At 42.8% G+C, this 22,498-nt stretch overlaps 1 protein-coding gene across 2 annotated transcripts in view; it reads left to right on the top strand.

Annotated features, from left to right (window-relative positions):
* Window positions 1–22,498, top strand: part of LOC139339253 (collagen alpha-1(XI) chain-like) — an 83,683-nt gene that overhangs the window by 43,317 nt on the left and 17,868 nt on the right. For both annotated transcript variants that reach the window (XM_070974788.1, XM_070974787.1), the window contains 18 exons: window positions 439–492; window positions 596–703; window positions 1,973–2,026; window positions 4,713–4,766; window positions 6,049–6,093; window positions 6,371–6,424; window positions 6,794–6,838; window positions 7,277–7,330; window positions 7,481–7,534; window positions 8,847–8,900; window positions 9,315–9,422; window positions 10,267–10,356; window positions 12,744–12,797; window positions 15,596–15,703; window positions 15,780–15,887; window positions 16,760–16,813; window positions 17,505–17,558; window positions 21,173–21,280. In XM_070974788.1, the coding sequence (XP_070830889.1) occupies window positions 439–492; window positions 596–703; window positions 1,973–2,026; window positions 4,713–4,766; window positions 6,049–6,093; window positions 6,371–6,424; window positions 6,794–6,838; window positions 7,277–7,330; window positions 7,481–7,534; window positions 8,847–8,900; window positions 9,315–9,422; window positions 10,267–10,356; window positions 12,744–12,797; window positions 15,596–15,703; window positions 15,780–15,887; window positions 16,760–16,813; window positions 17,505–17,558; window positions 21,173–21,280 (1,260 nt within the window). The remainder of the gene's footprint in view (window positions 1–438; window positions 493–595; window positions 704–1,972; window positions 2,027–4,712; window positions 4,767–6,048; window positions 6,094–6,370; window positions 6,425–6,793; window positions 6,839–7,276; window positions 7,331–7,480; window positions 7,535–8,846; window positions 8,901–9,314; window positions 9,423–10,266; window positions 10,357–12,743; window positions 12,798–15,595; window positions 15,704–15,779; window positions 15,888–16,759; window positions 16,814–17,504; window positions 17,559–21,172; window positions 21,281–22,498) is intronic.

The following is a 22,498-nucleotide window of genomic DNA, read 5'->3' as shown; positions in this document are numbered from 1 at the left end:
TGTGCTTTGTGTGGTGGTGCAGTGGTGTTGAACTGGACTGGATATTTAGAGGTGTTTCAAAAATTTTATAGCAGAATATTAGAAACACTGCTCAATATAGCACACTCCAGTACAACACCACCAGCTGCTACAACCTCAGAAATAAATGTAAAATAGATTTATTACCTCTCTGACAATGTGAACAAAAACTGAGGAATTTGAAGCTTCCTATGAGAAAAATTAACGGCACAGATTGGATCACATTAAGTTACATGATGATGATGTGAAAGTTTCTCTATGACTTTGTCCCCCAAGTGGTCCATCAGTATTCCTCTTTTTAGCTGTTTAAAGTATTTTAGATGTGACCTATTTTACAGGAATCTGACAGATTTGCTTCTGTGATACCAGATAAAACACTGAGCTCTAAACAATGATCTTTTTCATCTCTTTCATCTTCAGGGAGAGGATGGATTCCCTGGCTTCAAAGGTGACATGGGTCTCAAGGGCGACAAGGTGAATCATCACCTCTAAAGAGAATACTGATGTTTGCAGTCACAGAGAGTGATAGGGCGGTAAAGATAATGACACACTTTACGTTTGCTTTCGTTGCATCAAGGGTGAGAGTGGTGTGCAGGGAACCAGAGGAGAAGACGGCCCCGAGGGCCCCAAGGGCAAGTCAGGACCCAACGGAGAAGCCGGTCCCATAGGATTAGCCGGAGAGAAGGTAAATAATGAAAAGCCTGAACTGTAAAACTGTGTATTTCTATTTTGAGTGATGTGTTTTATTGACATACTGAAGTTCAAGCTCAAGTTCCGGTTTCATTGAAAGTGATAATTACATACAAATCTAATTCTGATGCTTTACAGGGTGATAAAAGGTTGCAACGTACATCAGTAAACACTCATGTATGAAGAGATGTAGCAAGGTCTGTTTCAGTGCTGTTAAAAACTAGACCAGGGTCAAGATAGCTCTTTCCTTACAGGTGCCTATAATGAAGTAGAGAGAAAGCAGTCTGAAGAGAGTAGTTTACTATAGATTTACAGCTGTCCTGATAAGATGTTCTCCACTGCCCTTCAGCTCTACAACAGTCCCATTTAATTGGCCTTATGTTGCCAACATTTCTCCACGGAGCTTTGATCTCGCCACAGAGCATCTTGCTTTGTGGTGCTGCAGTACTTATACTCGAACAAATACAAGTATTAAAGGACACAACAAGATCTTTGCAGTTCAGATTAAAGGATTACTGTAGTAGTGATGACATTGAAGACAATAGTTTACGAAAGCTTTAGCAGAGATTTGATCAATGAGCTGTTTTCTTGTTCAGTAAATAGGCTTCGATTAGTCCATTCTGGGGCTGAAATGGCATCATAAAAGCACAGTAATGATCAGAGTAATTCTGATCTCAGCATCTGCAGATGGAAAACGCTTAAAATATTATTCAAAATTATGTAAAAAAGGGAAACTTGCTGAAATTACTTGCAGCTCAAGAGTTAATAGGCAAGTTTTTCTGTAATTTTACATGATTTTGCAACACAGATGAGCTAATCCCACCTGGTGCAAATACAAACTGTAATTTAATTCCCCTTTCAATGCTAATTATGCATTTCCCTCATCCTGATTTGCTTTATGTTAGTACAACAGTACAATAGAAGAGTCAGAAGTATTGGATTCATAACAGAAATAGAAGATAAAAATAAGAATATTCAACTTACATCACATCCCGTGTCCTTCTTAATGACCAATGCACTGTCGAAAACAACCAAAGTGAATTCACATTTGGGATTAAAAGCAGACGAGGCCTCTGCACAGATGATGTCATGTTCATAAACATGGCATTAAAATATTTCCCACTCTAGAAGTAAAACTTTATGGTTATAAGTTTATTGCTTTTTGCAACACTTCTGTGAACTTTACTGCAGTCTCCAACGATGTCTCTGGTGACACACAATGAGAATTCATCGTCTTTGTTTTCTTGTCTTTGCTCCTTTCTAGGGAAAACTTGGACTCCCTGGATTGCCTGGGTACCCTGGCAGACAAGGCCCCAAGGTGTGTGATGAGAGTAATAATGCACTCTACTGATCAATGCAGAGAAATTCTCACCGTGCGAGCCCCCACTCCACCGAGGGTCAGAGGTCAGGGCCGGCTCTAGGTGTTCAGCATATTGGTTAATGGAAGTTCAGCAGAGGAGACGTTTGCCAGCAGCAAGGCAATCGCTGCTCACTACACTGCCTTCCAGTGAAGCCGCTGTGCTATATGTGTGCACATGATGAATTTGTGTGTATGCATACTGTATGTAAATGTTTACTGAACACCACAAAACCTTCTATCCATATTTGTCTTCAGTATGTGAGCCTGCAGTTATCTAAACTTGCTTTCTTTCTAAGACCTGCTGACGAACACTTACTCACACAAACCCATGCAGACACCCACTGTACTCTGGCCACAGCTCTTACAGCGAGCCTAAGTGGCACGGTCACCTGCTGGAGTCATCAGCTGTCCTCCCTCCTTACACTCTTCCAGGCATTGTCTAACAGTCTTGGCATTCATTGCACTGTAGCGCTGACCGCTGTGCCTCAGCTCCACTATCGAGATGTGCTGCTGCAGCTGGTTCCTCCATGCTGCTGTCAGCGCTGACAGCTTGGCACCGATATGACGGGTCAGATACACCTACTCTCGCATCGTCCACATAGGCAAGTCTCCCGCTCTGTCTGTTAATGTCAGCAGGATCTGGGCTGAGCGCGGCACACAGATTAAATAAGAGACCTGGACGATACGAGCTGCAGAGTCATAATTACACTGCACAGTATTCTGTCCAGTAATTTGCATCTATTTTAATTACTGGACGTTTTACTCTTCCCACTAGTGGAATCAGTGTTATAAATATGTCGTGAAAGTATGCTGTAAAAGCAAAGATAGCAAAAACACAAAGGTTATTTCTTTGTTTGTATCTAGAAGTAATTTTAAACAAAGGCTGCCCTCAAAGGTTCCCAGTGGAGGCCAGGATGAGCTCTTCTTTCTAGACTATATACTTCAAAAAACGTTTTTTTGTAGAGACAATGAAGGCACAGTATATGAACTGTGCCATAGTCTGCTGCATTTGAAGTTCTCTTTGTAAAAGCAGCAGAGAGATAACAAGCATTTAAAATGTGTGACATTCACTCAACGTTAAAACAAAGCATGAAGCTTACTTGAGACCACAATAACAGAAAGAAGGAAGAGGAGTCAGACTTGTACTTTGCTTTGTGATCAAACTGTAATTTTTTAATTTAATTTTTGCAAAGCAGTATGCCTTTTGTATTTTTTTGGATCTGGAAGCAAAGCACAAGTGGACCCTCTCTCTGTCTCTCTTCTTGGGGTCTTGGGGAGCAGCTGTTTTATTAACCTCACCTGTATGATTCCTCCTTTGTGAAGGAGCACTCCTCGGCCATCTGCTGACATTTGCTCTCTCGATAGGTACTTTATATTTAACAGCAGCTTTGCTTTTCTCTGAAACTGATTCATAGAAGTGAAGCGATCAAGTGCTGCTCACATATGTTCCCATTGCACTGAAACATCGGCGTTATAAACTGTCACATTGTCCTCGTGAGTAGGTTCAGGGTCAAAGTCCTGGCCCATTTGTAGCCTTTATCCCCGTCGATCGGCTCGTGCTCGAATCCCTCCACTGGCTGTGTTTTTGGCTGCTTCACCCCATCACTCTCTGTTAACAGCTTTCCCACACCGTTAATTCTGCATGCCATTAGCAACAGCTTCAGTGGACTGTCTTATCTCTGTGGCGCAAGTCAGGCTTGTCCAGTACCAGCTCTCCTTTCAGTTTACCATAACTGCACCTCTGTGAAAAACAAATTAAGCAGCATAGATCTCCCTTCCTGCTGTCTCCACAATGCCGGTGCTGTTTACCTCTTGCAATTCTGCCCACGCCGCCTTGTTGTGCTGCCCTTGCTCATACTGCTCAGTATTATGCCTCGTATACATATGCATGTGAGCGGTAATGAGCACTATAGATGTGCATTGCATCAGAGGACGTTTTAAACTCGAAAACACCCCGGCTTGCACATGACCTTGTAGAGCAGAAGAGACAAAGAAATATTGAACTTGAACTGGTTTGATATATATTTACACTACCTAATGCTGCATAGAGTCAGGCTGTATTGGTAAGCTGCTTGGTACTCCCTTTATTCACCCAACAGTGATTTTCCCTCCTAGTATTTGTTTGACTGGCACCACCGCCACTATCAGAGGGCACAGCCTGCGAAAGTCCAATAACCAAATTGCTGATGGGTATCAAGGGGGATCTGCTGTTTCCCCTTCCTTTGTCTTTATTTGCTCACACAGACTTTTTTATCTTCCTGTTTTGCTCCCTAACTGTGCTAACAACCTAGCAGCACCTCTGTCTGTGTGTCAGAAAGCCTCTAAGTGGCGAGGGCCAGACTTTCCCTTTGGGCTCCTGTTAAGCTTTAAAAGGAGGCTGTCATTATCTATGGGAACTTTCACTAGAAACTGCAGCCATATGATAACAACCTTCTGCCTGGTATGGCAGTACTTATGTTCGGACTTCACGGTTTCTCAGATAATTAGCCGTGGTCAGTAAAGCACAGAAGGACTGGTGATATTTTCTCTGTCACATTGTTACTGGACACAGACATCTCTTATTTTATACCCTCCGGCTCTCTAATATAGTCCCCCTTCTGTCACTTCTTTCTGTCTCTAACTTTTTTTTTTACTTGTCTTGCAGGGCTCCAACGGCTTCCTTGGATTCGCCGGGGCGAACGGCGAGAAAGGGGCGAGGGTGAGCCAAAAAATCCATTCTCGGACCTATTAAAGACATGACGTCACTGTGTGCAGATGGATTAAGTGTAGATTAGAATATTGAAATGCAGGATGGTCACTTTTGGTAAAAATTATCATTAATTTTTCATTTAAGATCCATTTAGAGCCATTTGTCTAAAGTGTATAATAACTCTTGAGAGACAGCGACTTGTATATCATTCACAAGTAAAGTCAGTTTTGTTTGTGTGGCTCAACACCACAAATTGGCCTCAAAGGCCTTTACAGTCTGTATGACACCCTCTGTACTTAAACCCTTCATCCGGATAAAGAAAAACTCCCATAAAACAGTAAAAAATGGAAGAAACCTCAGGACGAGCAACAGAGGAGCAATCGGACGTGCAGTAGCTGTCATGTGTACAGAATAACAGTTTAAGGAGCATTAAGGTTTATTAATGAGCCCCTAAAATGTCACTTTGGATGTGTATATTACCATTTGTAGCAACCAGCTATTTTCAGCCAATCAGCCATATCTGCTGATATCTGGCGATCAGGTGGTTCCAGCTCATCCCAAAGTTTGAGACACACAATTGCTGAAATATCTTCATACGTCTTAGCATTAAGATTTCCCTTAATATGGACTGACAAGCTTGAAAAACATCCCCAAACAAAACAATAGCGTCATCAGGATTTAGCAATCAACGGGAGGATTGACGAATGCAAATAAGCTGTCTAACTATAAAAGAGGGGTACACATCTATCAGCCTTTATAAATGACAGCTAAACGTCAGAATACAGAGGAATCATTACACTCCGGAGGAAATAACAAGAGTAAAACATATCAATTAAAACAAGATCTGAAATGAGGCCTTTGAACAGCCACGTTTAAAGCCTTCTGCAGATGTGCAAGGTGCAGATGACGGCTGAGGGCTGCAGAATGGTGGGGAGGGGTGTTATTGACGAGACGCGCTCGTCTTTGCTCTCAGGCAGACACTGAGAGCCAGACACCCCTGGCCCCGGCGTTCTACAACTGACAGGTAGTTCAAGCTGTCAAGTGCCTGTGGGTAACCACTTACCGCAACAATTTGATTATTTATTTTTGCCCAAAGATGCTCCGATGCTTCTGTTTCATCCCTCACTCAAACCCCCTCAGCGTTTGCGTCTGTCTGATGTTTGAGTGTATTTGCTATTATAGAATTGCTTTAGCTCAAACTTCTGAGAAGAGATGAAAAAAGCACTCACATCTGCTGATGGTACAAGGAATGATTTTGTCCTAAATCAAAGCTTTTGTTTTTCTTTCTCAGGGAACCGCTGGCAAAGCAGGCCCCAGAGGGCAACGAGGCCCAACGGTAGGCATTTCAGCTGTCTGCCAGCTCAGCCCCAGCCCTCCACATAAATGATTTATTGTGTTCAAATAAAAAAAATCTTCCTCTGTGTCATTCTGCACGGGCTTGTTCCTCTAGTCCTTTGGATCAGATGGGTGGGGAAGGTGCTGGACGTTGATTACCAGCCTTTTATACGATCACTTTCTGCGTTTTTATTGTTTGTTGTGTTTTCTGATACTCAACAAAGCACTGAAAATGCTCTTCCTCCAATCACTGAATTGTTTTATATACTGTGTTTTAGGGTCCACGTGGTGGCCGCGGTGCTAGAGGACCAACAGGAAAGCCAGGTGCAAAGGTGAGAGCCAGAGTCACTTTATAACGGCTGGGCCAATGTGAATGTGTCTACATGCTCAAGAGAACAAATAGAATGCTTTGAATGTAACATCTACCTGCTTTGTTACAGCACAGAAACAGTAGAAATTAACAGGCTAATTTGCTCACATGCTGCACAAGATACACATCGCTTTGGCTCTGTTGAATCATGTAAAATTGTAAAAATCCAAACAGTCATATTAAACATAATTCTTCTTGCCAAAATTGAAATGTGCATGTGCAAACAGGCTTGCTGTATAACCTCACTGTCAGTGCTTCACATGGATTTTATTCACACTTCACACTTTGACAGTTTTGACAATGTTTCTCTGTGCCTTTACTTTCTCCTCAGGGCACCTCAGGCAATGATGGACCTCCTGGCCCGCCAGGAGAGAGGGTTAGTATCAGATATTGTTTGATCAGAGCCTCTTGAAATGTTGAAGTTTCGTGCACTGAGTTGGTGACACATCAGGTGCGTTGAGTTTGACTCATGACTCAAAGTGAATTAGAGCTTTATTTAGCTTCATTTACCAGATCAGAATTAAAACAAGAGGCATATGTGCTCTACAGTAGCTGCTGGTTAGCAGCTTTGAATTCACAATTATAAATGTATCCTTAATTTACCTGAAGGGACCCAATTCTGTGTACTCATCAAGCTTAAAGTGACATAAAATCATTAACAGTTATAATAAAAATGCATCTATAATAGAAATGCGGTAAGAAAGCTGGATTTGACATCTAAAATGTAATTAAATACCAATGACTGCTTCAAGTTGTGTTGTGCTTCTTATCCATTCTTCGCACTACTCACTCATTCATTTTCTTTCCATTTAAGGGACCTCAAGGACCACAGGGACCCGTCGGTTTCCCCGGACCTAAAGGACCCAATGTAAGTAGCTGCTGTCAAAGTGTCTGTGAGTTAGCGCCGTCCACAACAAACCCACGTTGACACTTTCCATATAAGCTTTTCAAATATTAATACACACTTACGACCTTATGTCTTTTATGAACTGTCTATTATACACCTGTTCACCCCCAGGGCCCGCCAGGAAAAGACGGGCTGCCCGGCCATCCTGGACAGAGGGGAGAGACGGTGAGTGGGTAGTTTCGTCCGTGAATGCATTGTGTTGTGCCATATGACCCTGAACATCATGCATCAGTGCCCACTCACTCCCCACTCAGTCTCTCAGATAGGTTGTAGGAAAAAAAAAAGTGAGCCGAGGAGGAGGAAAACTGAAATTGCATACAAATTGTGTTCTTAGGCTGAAAGTAAAGCACCAGTAACAGAAAATGGAATATGCTGAGCTGATTTAGTACATACTCATAACAGCTGATGGTCACTTATTTCAGCCAAGATGACTGATTATTTGATCGTACCATAAACGTGTTTTTATGCACATTTTGAGGTATTTCATTAGGAAAGGTTGATGGAAACAGCAAAATTTGAAAGAAGTCAATTTCCCCAAAAAAGTTTTTACCTTCCCTTGAGGTGGTTTTTGCCCGGTTTGGAAAAGAGCAAATCCGCTAAATGGGCGATGGAAACACCTTTTTTCAAGAAGTTCTGATGTAAAGAACATTTAACTCACATGACTCATCAGCTGTTTCCACTCCAAGAGAAGAAGAAGGAGACGCTTCACACAGATCTGATGTCACCTTTCTCACATTAATACATAAAAGAAACAGAAACGTCACATTTCCATCCACCGCGTCGTCTTGTCCGCCTCTTCTTCTCCAGTGGTGTAATGGTTTTTTCCTACTGAAGAATTGGCTCCGCGTACTCCTTCTCTCTTAGTAAACCAACTCCTAATAATCACGTCACAGAAGTGGGTGGAAACAAGCATTTCCTTTTGATGACTTTCTCAAAATTCAGTTAACATTTGCAACACGTTTAGACTGAAACCTAACTACCGATTAGATTCCATAGTACGTGTTTTTATGCATCTCTTTAATTACATGTCCAAAACTGCATTTTTAGAGCAAATAAATGCTCATAATCTGTTGTGCACGCTCTTTATTTCAATGTCAGTTAAGTTGGAGTGAATTTAATTGAGCTAAGTAAAGCTCTACATGTTTATTGTGTTTATTTTTTTACTGCAAAAACTTTCCATCCAAGATATTTAGTCTATTTTCAATCCCTAACGGATTAAACTAGCTTGACCAATTCCAATAAAAGGCTGTATGCACATGAATTCATCATTAAGAGGCCAATAATATATTACTGTAACACTCTGTTCTGCTGCATAATGAGTATTTCTACTGGTATTACTTCGTTAGTGACAAACAAAAGATGTCACCACATTAAGAATGTGGCTCAGACCCTTTGTGTACTGTATAGCACAAAGCAAACAGTGCATACTATATAACCCTCCCTGTGTTCAGTCAGCTGTATCTGCTTTCCCTTGCAGGGTTTCCAAGGAAAGACAGGACCTCCAGGACCCGGAGGGGTGGTTGGACCACAGGTAGATATACAGCACAGAGCACTGCAACAGTTCCCATCCACCTCCTCACTTAATCTGTGTGTGCTGCTGAGAGAGCTGGAGACGCTGAAATGTACCTGTAACAACAGCTGAATCCTGAAAAACAGTCCCGAAAGCAATCAGGATGCATCAAATGGTTTTGATAAGAATTTTGGATGCCTTCAGTGAGATCTCCTGTCTGTTGAAAGTCTTGAAGCGTGGGCTGAAAATAAATTATTCCATCTCATTAAGACTTCCATTTGCATTGGCAAAAAAGCACAAGTATGTGAAAATGTAGGATCAAATATGTGATATCTTAAACAACTTCAGCACCACGACTGTCTCCATATCGCATAATTTTTAGGACACATGTTTCAGAGAGCGTTTTCCTTCATATGTCTCTGTTGTCCCTGACAGGGCCCAACTGGAGAGACAGGACCCAGCGGAGAGCGAGGACACCCAGGCTCTCCAGGTCCACCTGGTGAGCAGGGTCTACCTGGAGCTGCTGGAAAGGAGGGTGGAAAGGTAAATGAGTATGTGTTTTCTGTGCTACAGAAGCAAAATGCACCAGCCATACGCAGTTGCAGGTATCATGCCATAAAAGAGGACCACCTCTATCTTACAGCTGAACTACACTTTGGATTTTACCTGAACAGATTTATTCTCATATGAGTCTAAAAAGAGAAATACACTTTGCATACAGTTATCTTATAATTAAACATCAAACTGCAATAACACTTGAAGTTGCAAGGTTGCAAGTGTACTTGTGTTAATTGAAATTAAGTCTTTTAACACTTCACATGTCAGTAAGAAGTTGTTTTTAAGACACTTTTTCAAGGTCTTTAAGATTTTATTTGATTTTATTTCCACTGTAACCAAACTGCACTATTGTTAAACCTGAATGGGTTCAAAGGATTAAAAATTGAACACATTTTTGCAGAGGAACTGAAGAGGATGTCTTCCTCCAGTTTATCAGTTTTACAATCTGAAATAATGGTCCAGTGGTGTTTAGGAAAATTGAGGCTCGACGGTTCAGCAATTAAAAGATAGACGTGGCGCTTTTGTTTAAAATCTGGTGTATTCTAGTCTTCTTTATTGCTTTGATGCTTGTTTGTGAAAAAACGGCACATCTGTCCTTTTGTGCCTTCACTTCTTAATCACTTGCTTTTGTTCCCGCACAATACAGTATAATTCCAGCTTTTTATCAAACAGATCAATCACTTTAATTGTTTTTCTCTGACTCTCCTCTGCCACTCTCGCGGACTCAGCCCCGCTCATTGTTTTCACCCGCAGCAGTTCTGTGTTTAATGATTAGCTGACGGTATATCGGATGTCAGTTAAGTGGATGTTATTTTTCCTCCCTCTGTAGGGCGATCCAGGTCCTCACGGTCATAGTGGAAAGGCAGGGCCTGCTGGCCTGAGGGGCTTCCAGGGGGCAAGAGGTCTTCCAGGGGCCATGGTAACGCGCAGACCACCCACACGTTGACACATGCAACCACACACATGCAAAGTGTGTCATCCCCCATCCTGAGCACACACCCGGTTGAATTTAGCTCCGAACTCCAATTACCAGGCTAACTACCTGCTGTTAAACCAAATGTCAGGCCTGGCAGCGGTCCAGACTGAAGGGTGCAGACCTGGTTTGCACAGAAGTAACACAGAGGACCGAGCCAGGCACAATATTGACATGTTTTTTCGTCATTAATCTCAGCAAGGTTGGAGTAGGTTCTAGTCTGTTGTCGGTGTGGCTTTGGCAATTTGGTATTTTAACCGCAGAATGTCTCTGTGATCAGCTGAACATCTTTAATTCCGCATCGAGAGCTGCACTGGTTGCAGATTTTTTTCTTCGATAGGAAATTCCTGTTTTGCTCTCAATCAAAGCCTGATTCAAACCCACGACTTTGTGAGTGCATCACATGCACTCTGAGCCTGCTGAGTAACCCGAATTAATTCTCAAAAGAGCTGGGCGTGGGTGAGAAAAAGTTCAAGGTGAAAGCGGATGGCTGTTATAAGGCTGACTGAGGATCAGCTTGAGGGACTGAGGCTGAAGCTCATTTCAAGGCTGACCATTAAGAGAGCGCACGACAGCACTGCCCAGACTTATTACCACCGTTATGTTTGTCCCATGTGTGCAGAGGGATGGCTTTCTCTTCATAACGGCAGCACACACACACTCACGCACACACACGCACACGCGCGCACACACACACACTACAAGAGCAAACACAGCCTCCCACTCGCTCTTAAAGTGGTGGCATCCAATAACACAGGCTCAAACATACATGAGCGTGTGCACCTGTTGTATGAGCAGGAACAATAAATTTAATCTCATGTTTGCTGAGAGAGTGCGAGCACACACACACACAGATTTATTTTCCTCTTCTCGACAGACGTAGAGAGATTCACACATACACACACACACACTCTTAATCCCATCTTTCAGTCTTGAGGAAAGGCACAGTGGCAATATATGAGCCAATAAATAACTTTTTGTGTGTCCGGTAAAGAAAGATCCTTCCAGCCTTCTAATGCACCGTGGTGAAATGTGGAAGCCGGGGAGCTGGAGAGCCTGCTTGGCAGCGTCTGCACCCGCTGGCTCTGTCGGAGTCTGTAAATTAGTTATTATAATGAAAGTCTTTACTGCCTCTAGTGAACTGTGTTTTCCATATGCAATCTCAGCCTCCTGGCGCTGCGATTCAGCAGCACAGGCGTTGCCATTCAAGGGCCGGGATCTCCAGGAGATGACGGGCGTCCAGAGATAGATGGACTGTACCTGAACTCGTGGCCCACCGCGGGCTTCAGAACCTTATCGGCCCATTTTCATTTGCTTTGAAGCTCGTTTAATGGCTCCTTTTGCATTAGTAATGTAAATATGCCTACAGATTAGGCTGTATCATAATTTATTAAGTAATCGCCAGTTTTTCTCTGGTGGAGTTGAACTGCAGCCTAAGTAAATGTTTTGAAATCTTGGTATTTTATTAATGAGTATGTCTGTGCTGCATCATTAAATTGTTATCATTATTATGTGATTTATTTTCTGAGTTTGGCAATTTTAGATAAATCCAGTGACTGAACTCCCATCTACCAACCCCATTAACAGAATGTATTCAGTATTACCTGACTGCTTAAAGGTTTGCGTCACCTCTTTCCCCCAAAAGTGTCTTTCCTCGCTCACCTTTTTTTGGTTTTATGTGCTGAAATTTCAAGATGCCTGTCTCTGGGATTTCACCCCAACACAATGGATGTGAATAGGATTTAGCTTGTGGTGCTCACAGCCTTAAAAAAGTGACACGTCAAGAAGTTTAATATGGAAATTAATCGTAAAGAACTCTGTGCTGCTCCCATTCACCTCAAAAATGACAGAAGAAACATTCGAGACTTACAAAGCAGGACCTGAACAAATAAAACCAAAGCTATCTGTAAGGCGTGCGAATATATGTGTTTTCTATTCTGGGCAAACTGACCCTTTAATGACCTGCTGCCTCAGTTAATTGGGGCCTAATAACACAAAGAAAGCACATATATGCCCTTTACTTTCATGTGTGTCAATCTGAAAGGAAAGTGGACCTTTGGTAGCATCATCGCTTCTATCCAAAAACAAGTTCTTCCTTTTTGACTCTGTATTGAGCACACATTCAAAGTTACTGTATGCCTTTCTGGATGCAGGCCATCCATACACACATACACGTGTATACGCATATCTACACATACACATGCGCGCACGCACACGCGCACACGGTAACATTTAAAGGCCCATTTGACAGCTGTGATTACCGCTCTTTGAATGGCATTGAGTGGCGGCCCGCTGTGAATGAGATCTAACCCTCTCCTGTCCTCTGCTTTCAGGGTCCAGCTGGCTTAAAGGGAGGAGAAGGGCCTCAGGGTCCCCCCGGCCCCATCGTAAGTAGCCTGTTACTATGGTTACCTCATCTCTTCTGCCACAGAGATGCAGCGAGAAGTGACTTGTGCTCGCGGAGAGCGAGGCTGCACACGCCGTTCTCCAGTGTAATGTACACTACAGTGTAGAGGGACACAATACAGTTCAAAACATGTCAATATGAATATACACGGCAGGGTTAAATGCCATTTTTCAATGTGTTTTCTTTGTTCACTCAGTTGCATTGATAAAAACAACATCATGCAACACATTTACTTAAAAATCTAGATTTCAGTTTATTGTGTTTCTGTTTTCTTTTCTATATATATTTACAGGAGAAGATAACATTTCAGTTTTATGAAGATTCATTTTTAGCAGTTTAAAATAAGAGGCTCGTGAAACTGTGTGCTGAGGGTTTGATAAAAAGCAATTTGCTGCTTGATTTATTGTGCTTTTGAGACCAGCTGAGAGATATTCTTAGGCGTGAAGTTAACTGGTGCCGTGTGTCAGCGTCACTTTGAAGCACGGCCTAATCATCGCTTAATTGCCTAATTGAACAACAGCTACTTTCATCCCGGTAACTTGATTGATCTGAGATGTTTTCCTCACCCATTTAGTTGTTATTGTAGAAACTGTTCGTGCCTCGTTCTGCACCCGTGCTATTTTTTCATGGCCGCTACTTTTCGAGAAACTTTTCACTCAATTAATAATCAGACTTAAAAGACTTGGGATGTTTTTCTCAGTGATTATTATGTTGCATCATCTGCATCACTGATTCGCTCTTGATCACAGTGAAGGAAGTCCCCGTAGATGCGACATGCATGAAGATGCATTGCTTTCACGTAGTTTAGGACCCTGAAAAGGAGCACGAATGGCAGGATAATCCATAAATAAGTGGGGCACTTTTTTCCTGCCTTTGTCTCTGAGCCCCTCAGTTAGCAATATATGCTATGAAAAGCCTCGGGAGCTCCGGTGGTGAATCTGTACAGAAAGCTGACTGACAGGCAGCTTTGAACTGTCTGACATTTTGTTCAAGCGTTAAACGCAGGCTCCCGATAATTGCCCCTGTTCGCCAGCGACAGAGCAACACCAGATTAGATGACAGCGGATATGCAGAGCACGGATGAAAAGATGATGAAAGCGAGAAGAAGGGCGTTCTCTGAATGAGTGAAACCATTTCCACTGCGAAATGAGATAGTTTTCTTAAATTGGCTTGAAAGTGAGCCATTGGCTGAAAACATGTGATAGACTGTTTTGGTAGTGTTTGAAAAACTCCTTGAAAAAGAGGCCGGTGTGCAATGCCCACGCACACAAGAGATCTGATATTTTCCTCCATCGATTTCCTGCCAGAGATTGAGCTGCTGTGGGAAAGTCTGTGAGTGGTGTGTGTGTGTGTGTGCGTTGCTATTTCATCCTCCTTTTAGAGGGTTGTGTGCCTTGTGTGAGACGAACCAAGAAAGGGAAATAAAAAAAACACAGAACAGAACGAAAGAATGCGACAAGTTGAGTCACAAACTTTGGATGTGTGCATGTTTTTGTGTCGCAGTTTTGATTTCTAGCCAGAGAATCACGTGTGTGGGAGAAAAGACACGGGCAAAATGAGATGGGGGGAAGCAGATATGAGTCATGCAAACTTGTGTGTGATTGCGCGTGTGTGTGACTGTCCTGGTGGGCAGGTTGGCAGGCTGGAGATGACAGTTTGGAGCTGTGTGTGTGTGTGTGTGTCATGAAATGGGCCAGGCATATGAGTGCCAGGTGGCAGCTCACATCAGCAGCCCAATCATTGTGCGTGTTTGTGTGCGAATCAGGGTGAATCTCTGGCTCGTACACATGCACGTGTTGTATTTGAAAGCAGCCTGAGACCTTCCCCGGGTAGGAGGATGCTGTAATGAAGTGCTGATCAAAGATGTGGTTGCAGTTTACGTGATTTGGGCCACCTACACAGTGATGAGCATCCACCTGGGAGTAGTGAAGAGCAGGGTAATAAGACGTGCTGATGCTCGAAAGAAAGGAAAGACCTCCCATAAGGCCTTGGCAGAGGCAAGCAGCTGAATCCTTTTAGTGAGACAAGAGTTCGTCGGCACAGAGTGACGCTCTGAAGTCGACAGCAGGGTCAGTGTAGTTTTATTATTGTTCTTATGATTTTATTTAATGTGTAACATTTCTGCATTAAAATGTCCAAAAACAACAACACTCGTGTTATATATTGTGTTGTACTTGTAGTTACATCAATAGATAGATTCGCATCGGCTAGGTGGTCGCTTAATAACGGAGACAATGTCATCAAACTATGTGTTCTGCCTTCATTGTTTTGAGGAGAAAGGACATTCTGTGTACGTTGGCAGGTTACTTCATCACTGTTGTTGCAGCTTTTTACAGCAATACAATAAAAATAGAAACAAATATAAAAGCTATATTCTAAATACTCTATTGTGTGCATGTTGCAGAAGGAACATTTGCTCTTTAATGAGTGGTGTCCTTGGGTGGAGTGTGTGGGCACATGAAATCATGAAGTCTTTCTTTTTTTTTTTAAATGGGAATTATTGTGTGAAACAGGAAAAACAAATGAAAACAACGAGGCTTACTCATTCTGATACGTGTAGGAAACTTCACGTTATATTGGCTGACGTCTGTGGAAAAGGTAGTCCTTGAAAGTGTTCTTAATTAGGGCAGCCTTTCTAATGAGGTGCTTCAGGTCTAACCAAGCACGCTCGTCTGCGGCTTTCAGCAGTTTCACACCTTTTCGGCAGGAAATTGACTTCTCTAGTTGGCTGCCACGCAATGCAGCAATGACTGATGGGTCTTTGTTCTCTGGTTACAGGGTTCACCTGGAGAGAGAGGTGCTGCTGGCCCTGGAGGTCCTATCGGTCTGACGGGACGCAATGGACCCCAAGGACCACCTGGCCCTGCTGGAGAAAAGGGTGGTCCTGTAAGTATTTCTGTCCAGTTCCCACTCTGTCGAACACGTCTTTGGTGTTGGTAATGCAACATTTCTTTCTGTTTAGGGAGAGAAAGGCCCCATGGGGCCTGCCGGCCGCGATGGCGTTCAAGGTCCTGTTGGTCTTCCTGGTCCCGCTGGTCCTCAGGGTCCCCCTGGAGAGGACGGTGACAAGGTGGAGTAAAGATGCGAACACTTTATTTAATTATCAACCCCAGAGAGTCAGTTATGTTTAAAACAAAAGCTCTTTCTGCACTCGTTGAAAGCAAAACAGGTGGAGATCAGACAGAGTTCTGCTTCGACATCTGTAACCATCAGCTCCATCCTAATGAGATCAGAACGATGTAGTTCAACTCCAAAGTTTTCTGCAGCACAATACAAAAATACAATGGGAGCATCATAGAATACAGCACATGACTGCAGCTGTCAGTATCTACGAAATGTGCCAAGAAATGTGAGGATGCACTGTTTGGCTCACCTTCATACTTCATGCTTTATTGCTGTAATGACACACAGTGGATAGTTCACACAGGCTGCAATGTCATGTCTAAATGTAAAGAGCATACATACAGAAAACACAACATTTAATACCAATTACGTTTTAAATTAGCTTAGCCTTGAGCCTACAATGACGGGAACTATTATCAGATTGTTGCATTCAGTAAAGCAACAAACTGGAATCATTAAAACTCTTCTGAACACAAACTGGAGTAGCCATCGCTTACCTGTTCACCCTCAGGCCAGCAAATCCACGGCTGATCCACTGAAGCGCACGTCTGCAGCTTCATGTTGTAACCTTCACGCCTCTCCGATCCAAGTCACGTTGTCCATCACGCCGTTTTGTCAATCAAGTCAAGAGAGCCAATCAATTAATTGCAAACCCTCGACCAAGGTCTTTGTGGGCCAATCAAATTAGAATCTCTTGAGAAATATTTACTGCTTGATTGTGGTAAAGGTGACATTTAAAGATATTGAACTGACAAAACAAGGGAGCCTTTTAAGATGGAAAGGAGAGATGTGAGCTCTGCTGTTTGTATTGCACCACAGGGAGAAGTTGGCGGACCTGGACAGAAGGGAAGCAAAGGAGACAAGGGTGAACTTGTGAGTCTTTTTTTTTCCCTCTCTCTCTCTCTCTCTTCCTCTGTCTTTTACTTTTTACATAAGGCAGTGAGTTGTGAATGATAATCCACGCTAATTGAGCAACACGCACTAATCTTAGCTGCTGAATTCTCGTATGAGCTGAATAAATCAAAAACCACAGGTTACTTAGTGATGACTCATCCGAGGTTATCTTACCCCAAACAGTCTGCAGCGTATGAAATATTAACCGAAGTGCTGCTGTGTTTCCTAAATGGTTACTTAGTTTCCAATAAAAATACCAGTGTGCTCTGTCCTCGTTTTAAACACGTGTATTTTTCAGTTGACTTTGGTTTTACTCATCAAAAGCATCACTTAAATTAAATGAAATATTGAAATATATTTTCCTTCCTTGGGCTGCACAGCCGGTTCGTAGGCAAACAGCTTTAGCGTGCAATTGTTTTCATTAACTTCCACTAATCTCTGGTGTAAGTGGAAACAGCAGGTTTATCTTGTGTTTACTCAGAGTCAGACTGCAATTAGAACAGAACTTGTTCTCTTCATTTTAATGTTTTTCTATGTGTGGTTTTGATGGAATTTGATTTTTAATCTTCATTATGAAAACATTGTTGACCGTATGGGTTTTATTTTCTTACGGACCTGCCAGCAACTAATGTGGATCCCAGTGAACAATAAATCTTCCTTGTGTTTTTAGGGTCCACCAGGCCCAAGCGGTCTTCAGGGTGTGGTCGGAGCTCCTGGACCAGCTGTGAGTATCTCCCTCTTTCCCCTCTCAGCTCACTTTTGTTAACGGATGCCATATACAGGACTAAAACCTGCAAAGAAAGGAGAGCTTTTCAAAAATGTTTCCAGCCTTCATTTAGCAGACACTGAATTTGTACCTTTGGTTTGGAACATTTCAGATGCCTTGAAAACATAAGTGCTTTTCTCTCAATAGTAGATTTTAACTGTTATCGCAGTGTCAGTGTCAGAATCGTATCTCTTTGTGCAGCACGGCCTGTTATTTTGAAGTTTCCTACCGTGTTCTGCAGAGAGCAACGTGCACTCTGCAGGTTTTGTATTTTTCCTTTGCCATCTCTGGCTGATGGAGTGATAATCATGTAAATGAGATGGTACAGTATTTAGATAAACTGGAAAACAGAACATTTGGCTCTTAATGGCGCGTATTTGGAGACCCCTGTTACAACAAGGTAAACCTGATTTAAAAAACGACGTCTTATTCACTGGATTGGCAAAAATTTTGTTCTGTTCCAGCCGGGACGGAAGTACATTATCCAAGCAGTGTTGCTTGTTGCATTCATTTAAGAATCCCAATCTTTTTATCACTGTAAAGTTACACAAATTTAATTTTAATCACAGCTTTTACTTGAGGCAAATTATTAACATCAGCGTCCCCCACAAAGAGTTTTGTCATCGCTGTTGTTAACAGCTCATAGTTTAGTGAAAAGCTATTCAGCAGCCAGGCGATTGTCAACTTGTGACCCCCCCAAACTACAATGATGCATCAACCCATCAGTCACTTCCATGTTTTACCTCATGTGGCACCTAGCTGAAAATGCTGCTGCAGAACATCCTCTGCTCATCCGTCTCATTAACACAACAGGAACAGTCCTGTTTCTACAATAGCTGATGGCCCGAGGGCAACTAACAGCTCATTGCTGTAAATTATCAGGCCTTAACAACCATTCTAGCAAAAATTCAGCATCTGCAGGGCTCTGTGGGGGCTACAATAGACCTGGTGAGACGGATTGCCGCGAGCAGGTAGTGCACCCAAGCTGAATAACAAATTATTTAACAGTTGTTTGTCCTGGTGAGTCAGTCTGCTCATGTGTATTCATATCTTCATAACTGAGGCCTGACTCGCGCTGTGTAGTTTCAACATAATCTGCCGTTTTTATTATCTTTCAAGTCCTAATGCTGTTATCAATTTTGATACTCTCCACCCCTCTCTCAATCCAGGAAAAATGGTGGTGTTTGTAGGGAAAATGAATGATCCAATTTCTTTTTCAGCTCAGGCCTAACAAGGTTTCAACAGCTCAGTCTGCAGCATTGTCTTAAGATGAAGCTAAAGTCTAGCAGCTGCAGTGATGGCAGGGCGTTATTGATCCTCATCAGGATGGGGTTAAGTTCCTTTGCGACGAGCAAAGTATGTTTTTGTATTCGGCATAATCTGATAAAAAGACATAAATGTTGCATAAGAGCAGTTTTTGAAATGTCACTTGGCAGGTAGTCTGACTCAAAGGAAGTCGGCTATTTCAGTTGCCGTTCGTCTCCCTTTCAGTTATCTGCATGTTACCGTTACAATAACAATCTCCAAAAAACCAGCCTTCACGCTGAAAATGGAAAGTTTTGATGAAGATTTGGGCGGTGCAAAAAGGCAGACCGGCTGGGTTAGCCATTTTAACGGCAGGGCTCGCCTCCCTGTGTGCAAATATCCCACCAGAATAAGTTCCACCTCTGCACTGTTTTTTCAAGGGCACCTTTGTGGCATCCTGGCCTTAGCGCCACCCAAGACGGCTGTGATTGGTTTAAAGAAACACAAACAAGCCACTGTTTGTTTGTTTTTTTTCAGAATAATAATGGGTTCAGCCAGATCTCTCTCCAGCACCAACACAGCGCTAAAACAAACTGTAGAGACAGATATGTTTGGCATGATGAAGCCATCTTAGCATATCTAAAATAACACGAGGCAAACAAACGTCCCAAAATAGACTATTTTAGTTTCTTTAGGGACAATCTAAACATATTTTAAGCTGGATGCACATCAGATGAGTCATGAATGACACGTGCCTCCAGACGTAAGCATCTATCAAACCCACAGGCGCGATTCACATGTCTGTGCTGAATCATATCTCATTCAGTTATTACAATTATAATCAGCTGCACTTCAAATTTCAGGTAGACGCAGTCTTGAAAAGTGAACGGCCACAGTTTGTGGAAGTTTTAGAACAAGTAATTATAGACTTGATGATTGAAACCCTGAAGAAAGCGTTTCACTAATTAGAACTTCAGCGTGTGTTGAATGCTCGCGTGTGTTTGCAGTTTCTTCTCTCTTCCAGCTTTCACCCAGAAAACGGTTTTTCAGAATCTAATTTGTCAGTGGGGGATTTAACTGCAGCATATAACAAATATACAAACCTGTCATGACTTTACACAGAAGTCAGTCATGACAGTAACAGACTAGTGCGCCCCTGTGTGAATTTGCTTTGCTGGATATCCGATCAGGGACACGCTGGATTTTCCAAACTGTGTTGTCCAAATCATGGATGACTGAGTTCTGTTGTAAACAAATTAATAATAATTAACTGTAATTTAATTTTCAAAACCAAAAAGAAAAACAGCATGAAATAGTGGAGTGAGTTGTGCACACGGTGAACTCGACAGCCGCTCATAATTCTGCTTCCGGTGTCCCTGAGGAGCCGCTGGGCCAGTCAAATTTGTGACTTTGTGTTGGTTGAAGTTAACTTTAGTCCACCTCGTCTCGTCAGTTCAAAGCTTTACTCACGCTACCTGTAATCACCAAGCATTTCCCTCTAAACTGTTCTGCATTCAGTACCAGCGCCCAAGGCTGCCTACAGTACATGTCCCAGGGCTCAGCGAGAGCTCCACAAGCACTTTCAAGTGCTGACATGTGTTTGAACTGAAAACTCCCAGTTTGTCAGCACTTCACTCCTTCCCTGTAGTCTCCCCTTTATATCCTCTGTAGCCCTGTGCACCTCTGACTTCACAGATGAAGTCAGCATCTTTCACATACCCTCTTTACCATAACCCCGTGGCTGTACTGTACCGTATCCTGCACTCCCCGATGAGGAGCTCTGGTAATCTGGCTGCTGCTTTCCCAGGTCGACCAGCAGCACGGTGGATCAGCGGCTAGAACTGCCTCACCTTTGCACCTTTTTTTTGTTTTGCATTTGCATTTTCCTCCAAACGCTCAAATAGGCTTTAGCGGCTCAAAAGATTTGCAGGCTGACTCTGAACTCTAAATGGTGTGCGAGTGCAAATGTCTGGTTGTGCGTTAGCCCTGAGATAGACTGTTGACCTGTCCTGGGTGCATGCTGGGAACAGATCCAGCCCCCTCATGACTGTGTAGAGAATTGATGGATGGACGAAATTGCCATGAAAAGACCTTCAGAAAAGGCATTGAGGTAAATGTCTGTCCTAATCTGTGTTTAAATATGGGCATCAACTCACCCTCTACCACGTGCGCTTAAATATGCGCCACAACCTTGAAAGGGATTAAGAGGACAAAGAAATCCCAGAGGAGAAACTCCGCACAGATACCAGTGTTTGTGGACCTGAGGCTTCGGCTAATTGGGATCAGAATAAAGATATTTGGATTTAATGATCTTTGACCTCCTACAGGGCAGTGATGGAGAGTCTGGACCAAGAGGACAGCAGGGTATGTTTGGCCAGAAAGGAGACGAAGGACCCAGAGGATTCCCCGGTCTACCAGGACCCATCGGACTGCAGGTGAGTCCACGCTGAATCTCTTTTTACGCACACATGATGTCTCTCTCTCTCACCCTCTGAACACATGAGAACCAGATCACGTTGAACGCAGCCTAGTAGGTATGCACATCGCTCTCCCTCTGTCAAAGCCAGCCCGAGCAGAATGAGTTCCTCCACACCCCTTAAACCGACAACATTTCATCTCTCCTTACATCATTTACATTACATCAAAACAGAGCATAATTTATTAATGCAGCCTCGGCTCCTAATAACACTTTGTGTTGCTCCTGGGCAAATAATGCTTTTTCCCCCCCTCAAGGACTTTCCTTAACATAGACAGTGCTAAAAATCCATCACCATCGCTAACATTTTGCATTTGGCATTTTGCCGTGGTGTTAATGGTGGAGGGGAAACGGCCGCTGGTTTTCCACTCAGACTGCATCATTATCATGCAGTAAACCGCTTCCCTGCAGTGCTCCCAGGCCCAAATAAGAGACCAGCTGCTGTGGTAGCCTATATTTGATCGGATATTTTAATCAATGAGTAGTATAAATTAATTTATCCTCTGCAGACACGTCTCATTATAGACGTATTACAACGCACATGCAGTATTCATTTCCTGGAGGGTTTAGAGAAAAGGGGCTCCATGTCTGAAGCAGGTAAGCAGGCAGAGTTTTGTTCAAGGTTTTGCTTTTGATACAAAGATGCAGACATTTGTTGTGTCTGGTATCAGACCTGTGACCCTGCAAATGGCCTAACCGCCGGTACATCCTGCCTCCACAAACATGGACTGTGCATATTAAAGGCTGTGGAGAAGAGTGATGTTCGAGGGCTTTTATCGATAAATGACCCGCAGTTTTATTTTCCACTTCAACACACATTGATCTGCGGCTATTTATCTCATTTTTAATGGTTGTACATCATTGATTCATAGAGAGTGTTTTTCTTGGAATCATGCACAGAGTATAGCACCCAATTTCAGTATTAAACTGATTCTGTGTAACTTTTAAGAAGAGATGATCCATATTCTTCCTCTTGCCAATGAAAAGCAGCCTTCCTCAGTGCAATGCACTCTGGGGCTTTTGCAGATGCATCCTCTCTTGGTGTGCTATATCCAGTAGCTAATGTTAGCTAACTTTAGGTAGATATTGCTGTCACTTCACTGACATTGTTGCTCTTTTAGCATTATTATTATTTTCTTGAATCTGCCACTTTGGCTCACAGTTTTTGCTACTTGGG

Source organism: Chaetodon trifascialis, chromosome 11 (assembly GCF_039877785.1).
Source record: "Chaetodon trifascialis isolate fChaTrf1 chromosome 11, fChaTrf1.hap1, whole genome shotgun sequence".
Classification (NCBI taxonomy): Eukaryota; Metazoa; Chordata; class Actinopteri; order Chaetodontiformes; family Chaetodontidae; genus Chaetodon; species Chaetodon trifascialis.
The sequence above is the reverse complement of the archived record's forward strand: the minus strand, read 5'-3'. Positions and strand labels throughout refer to the sequence as shown.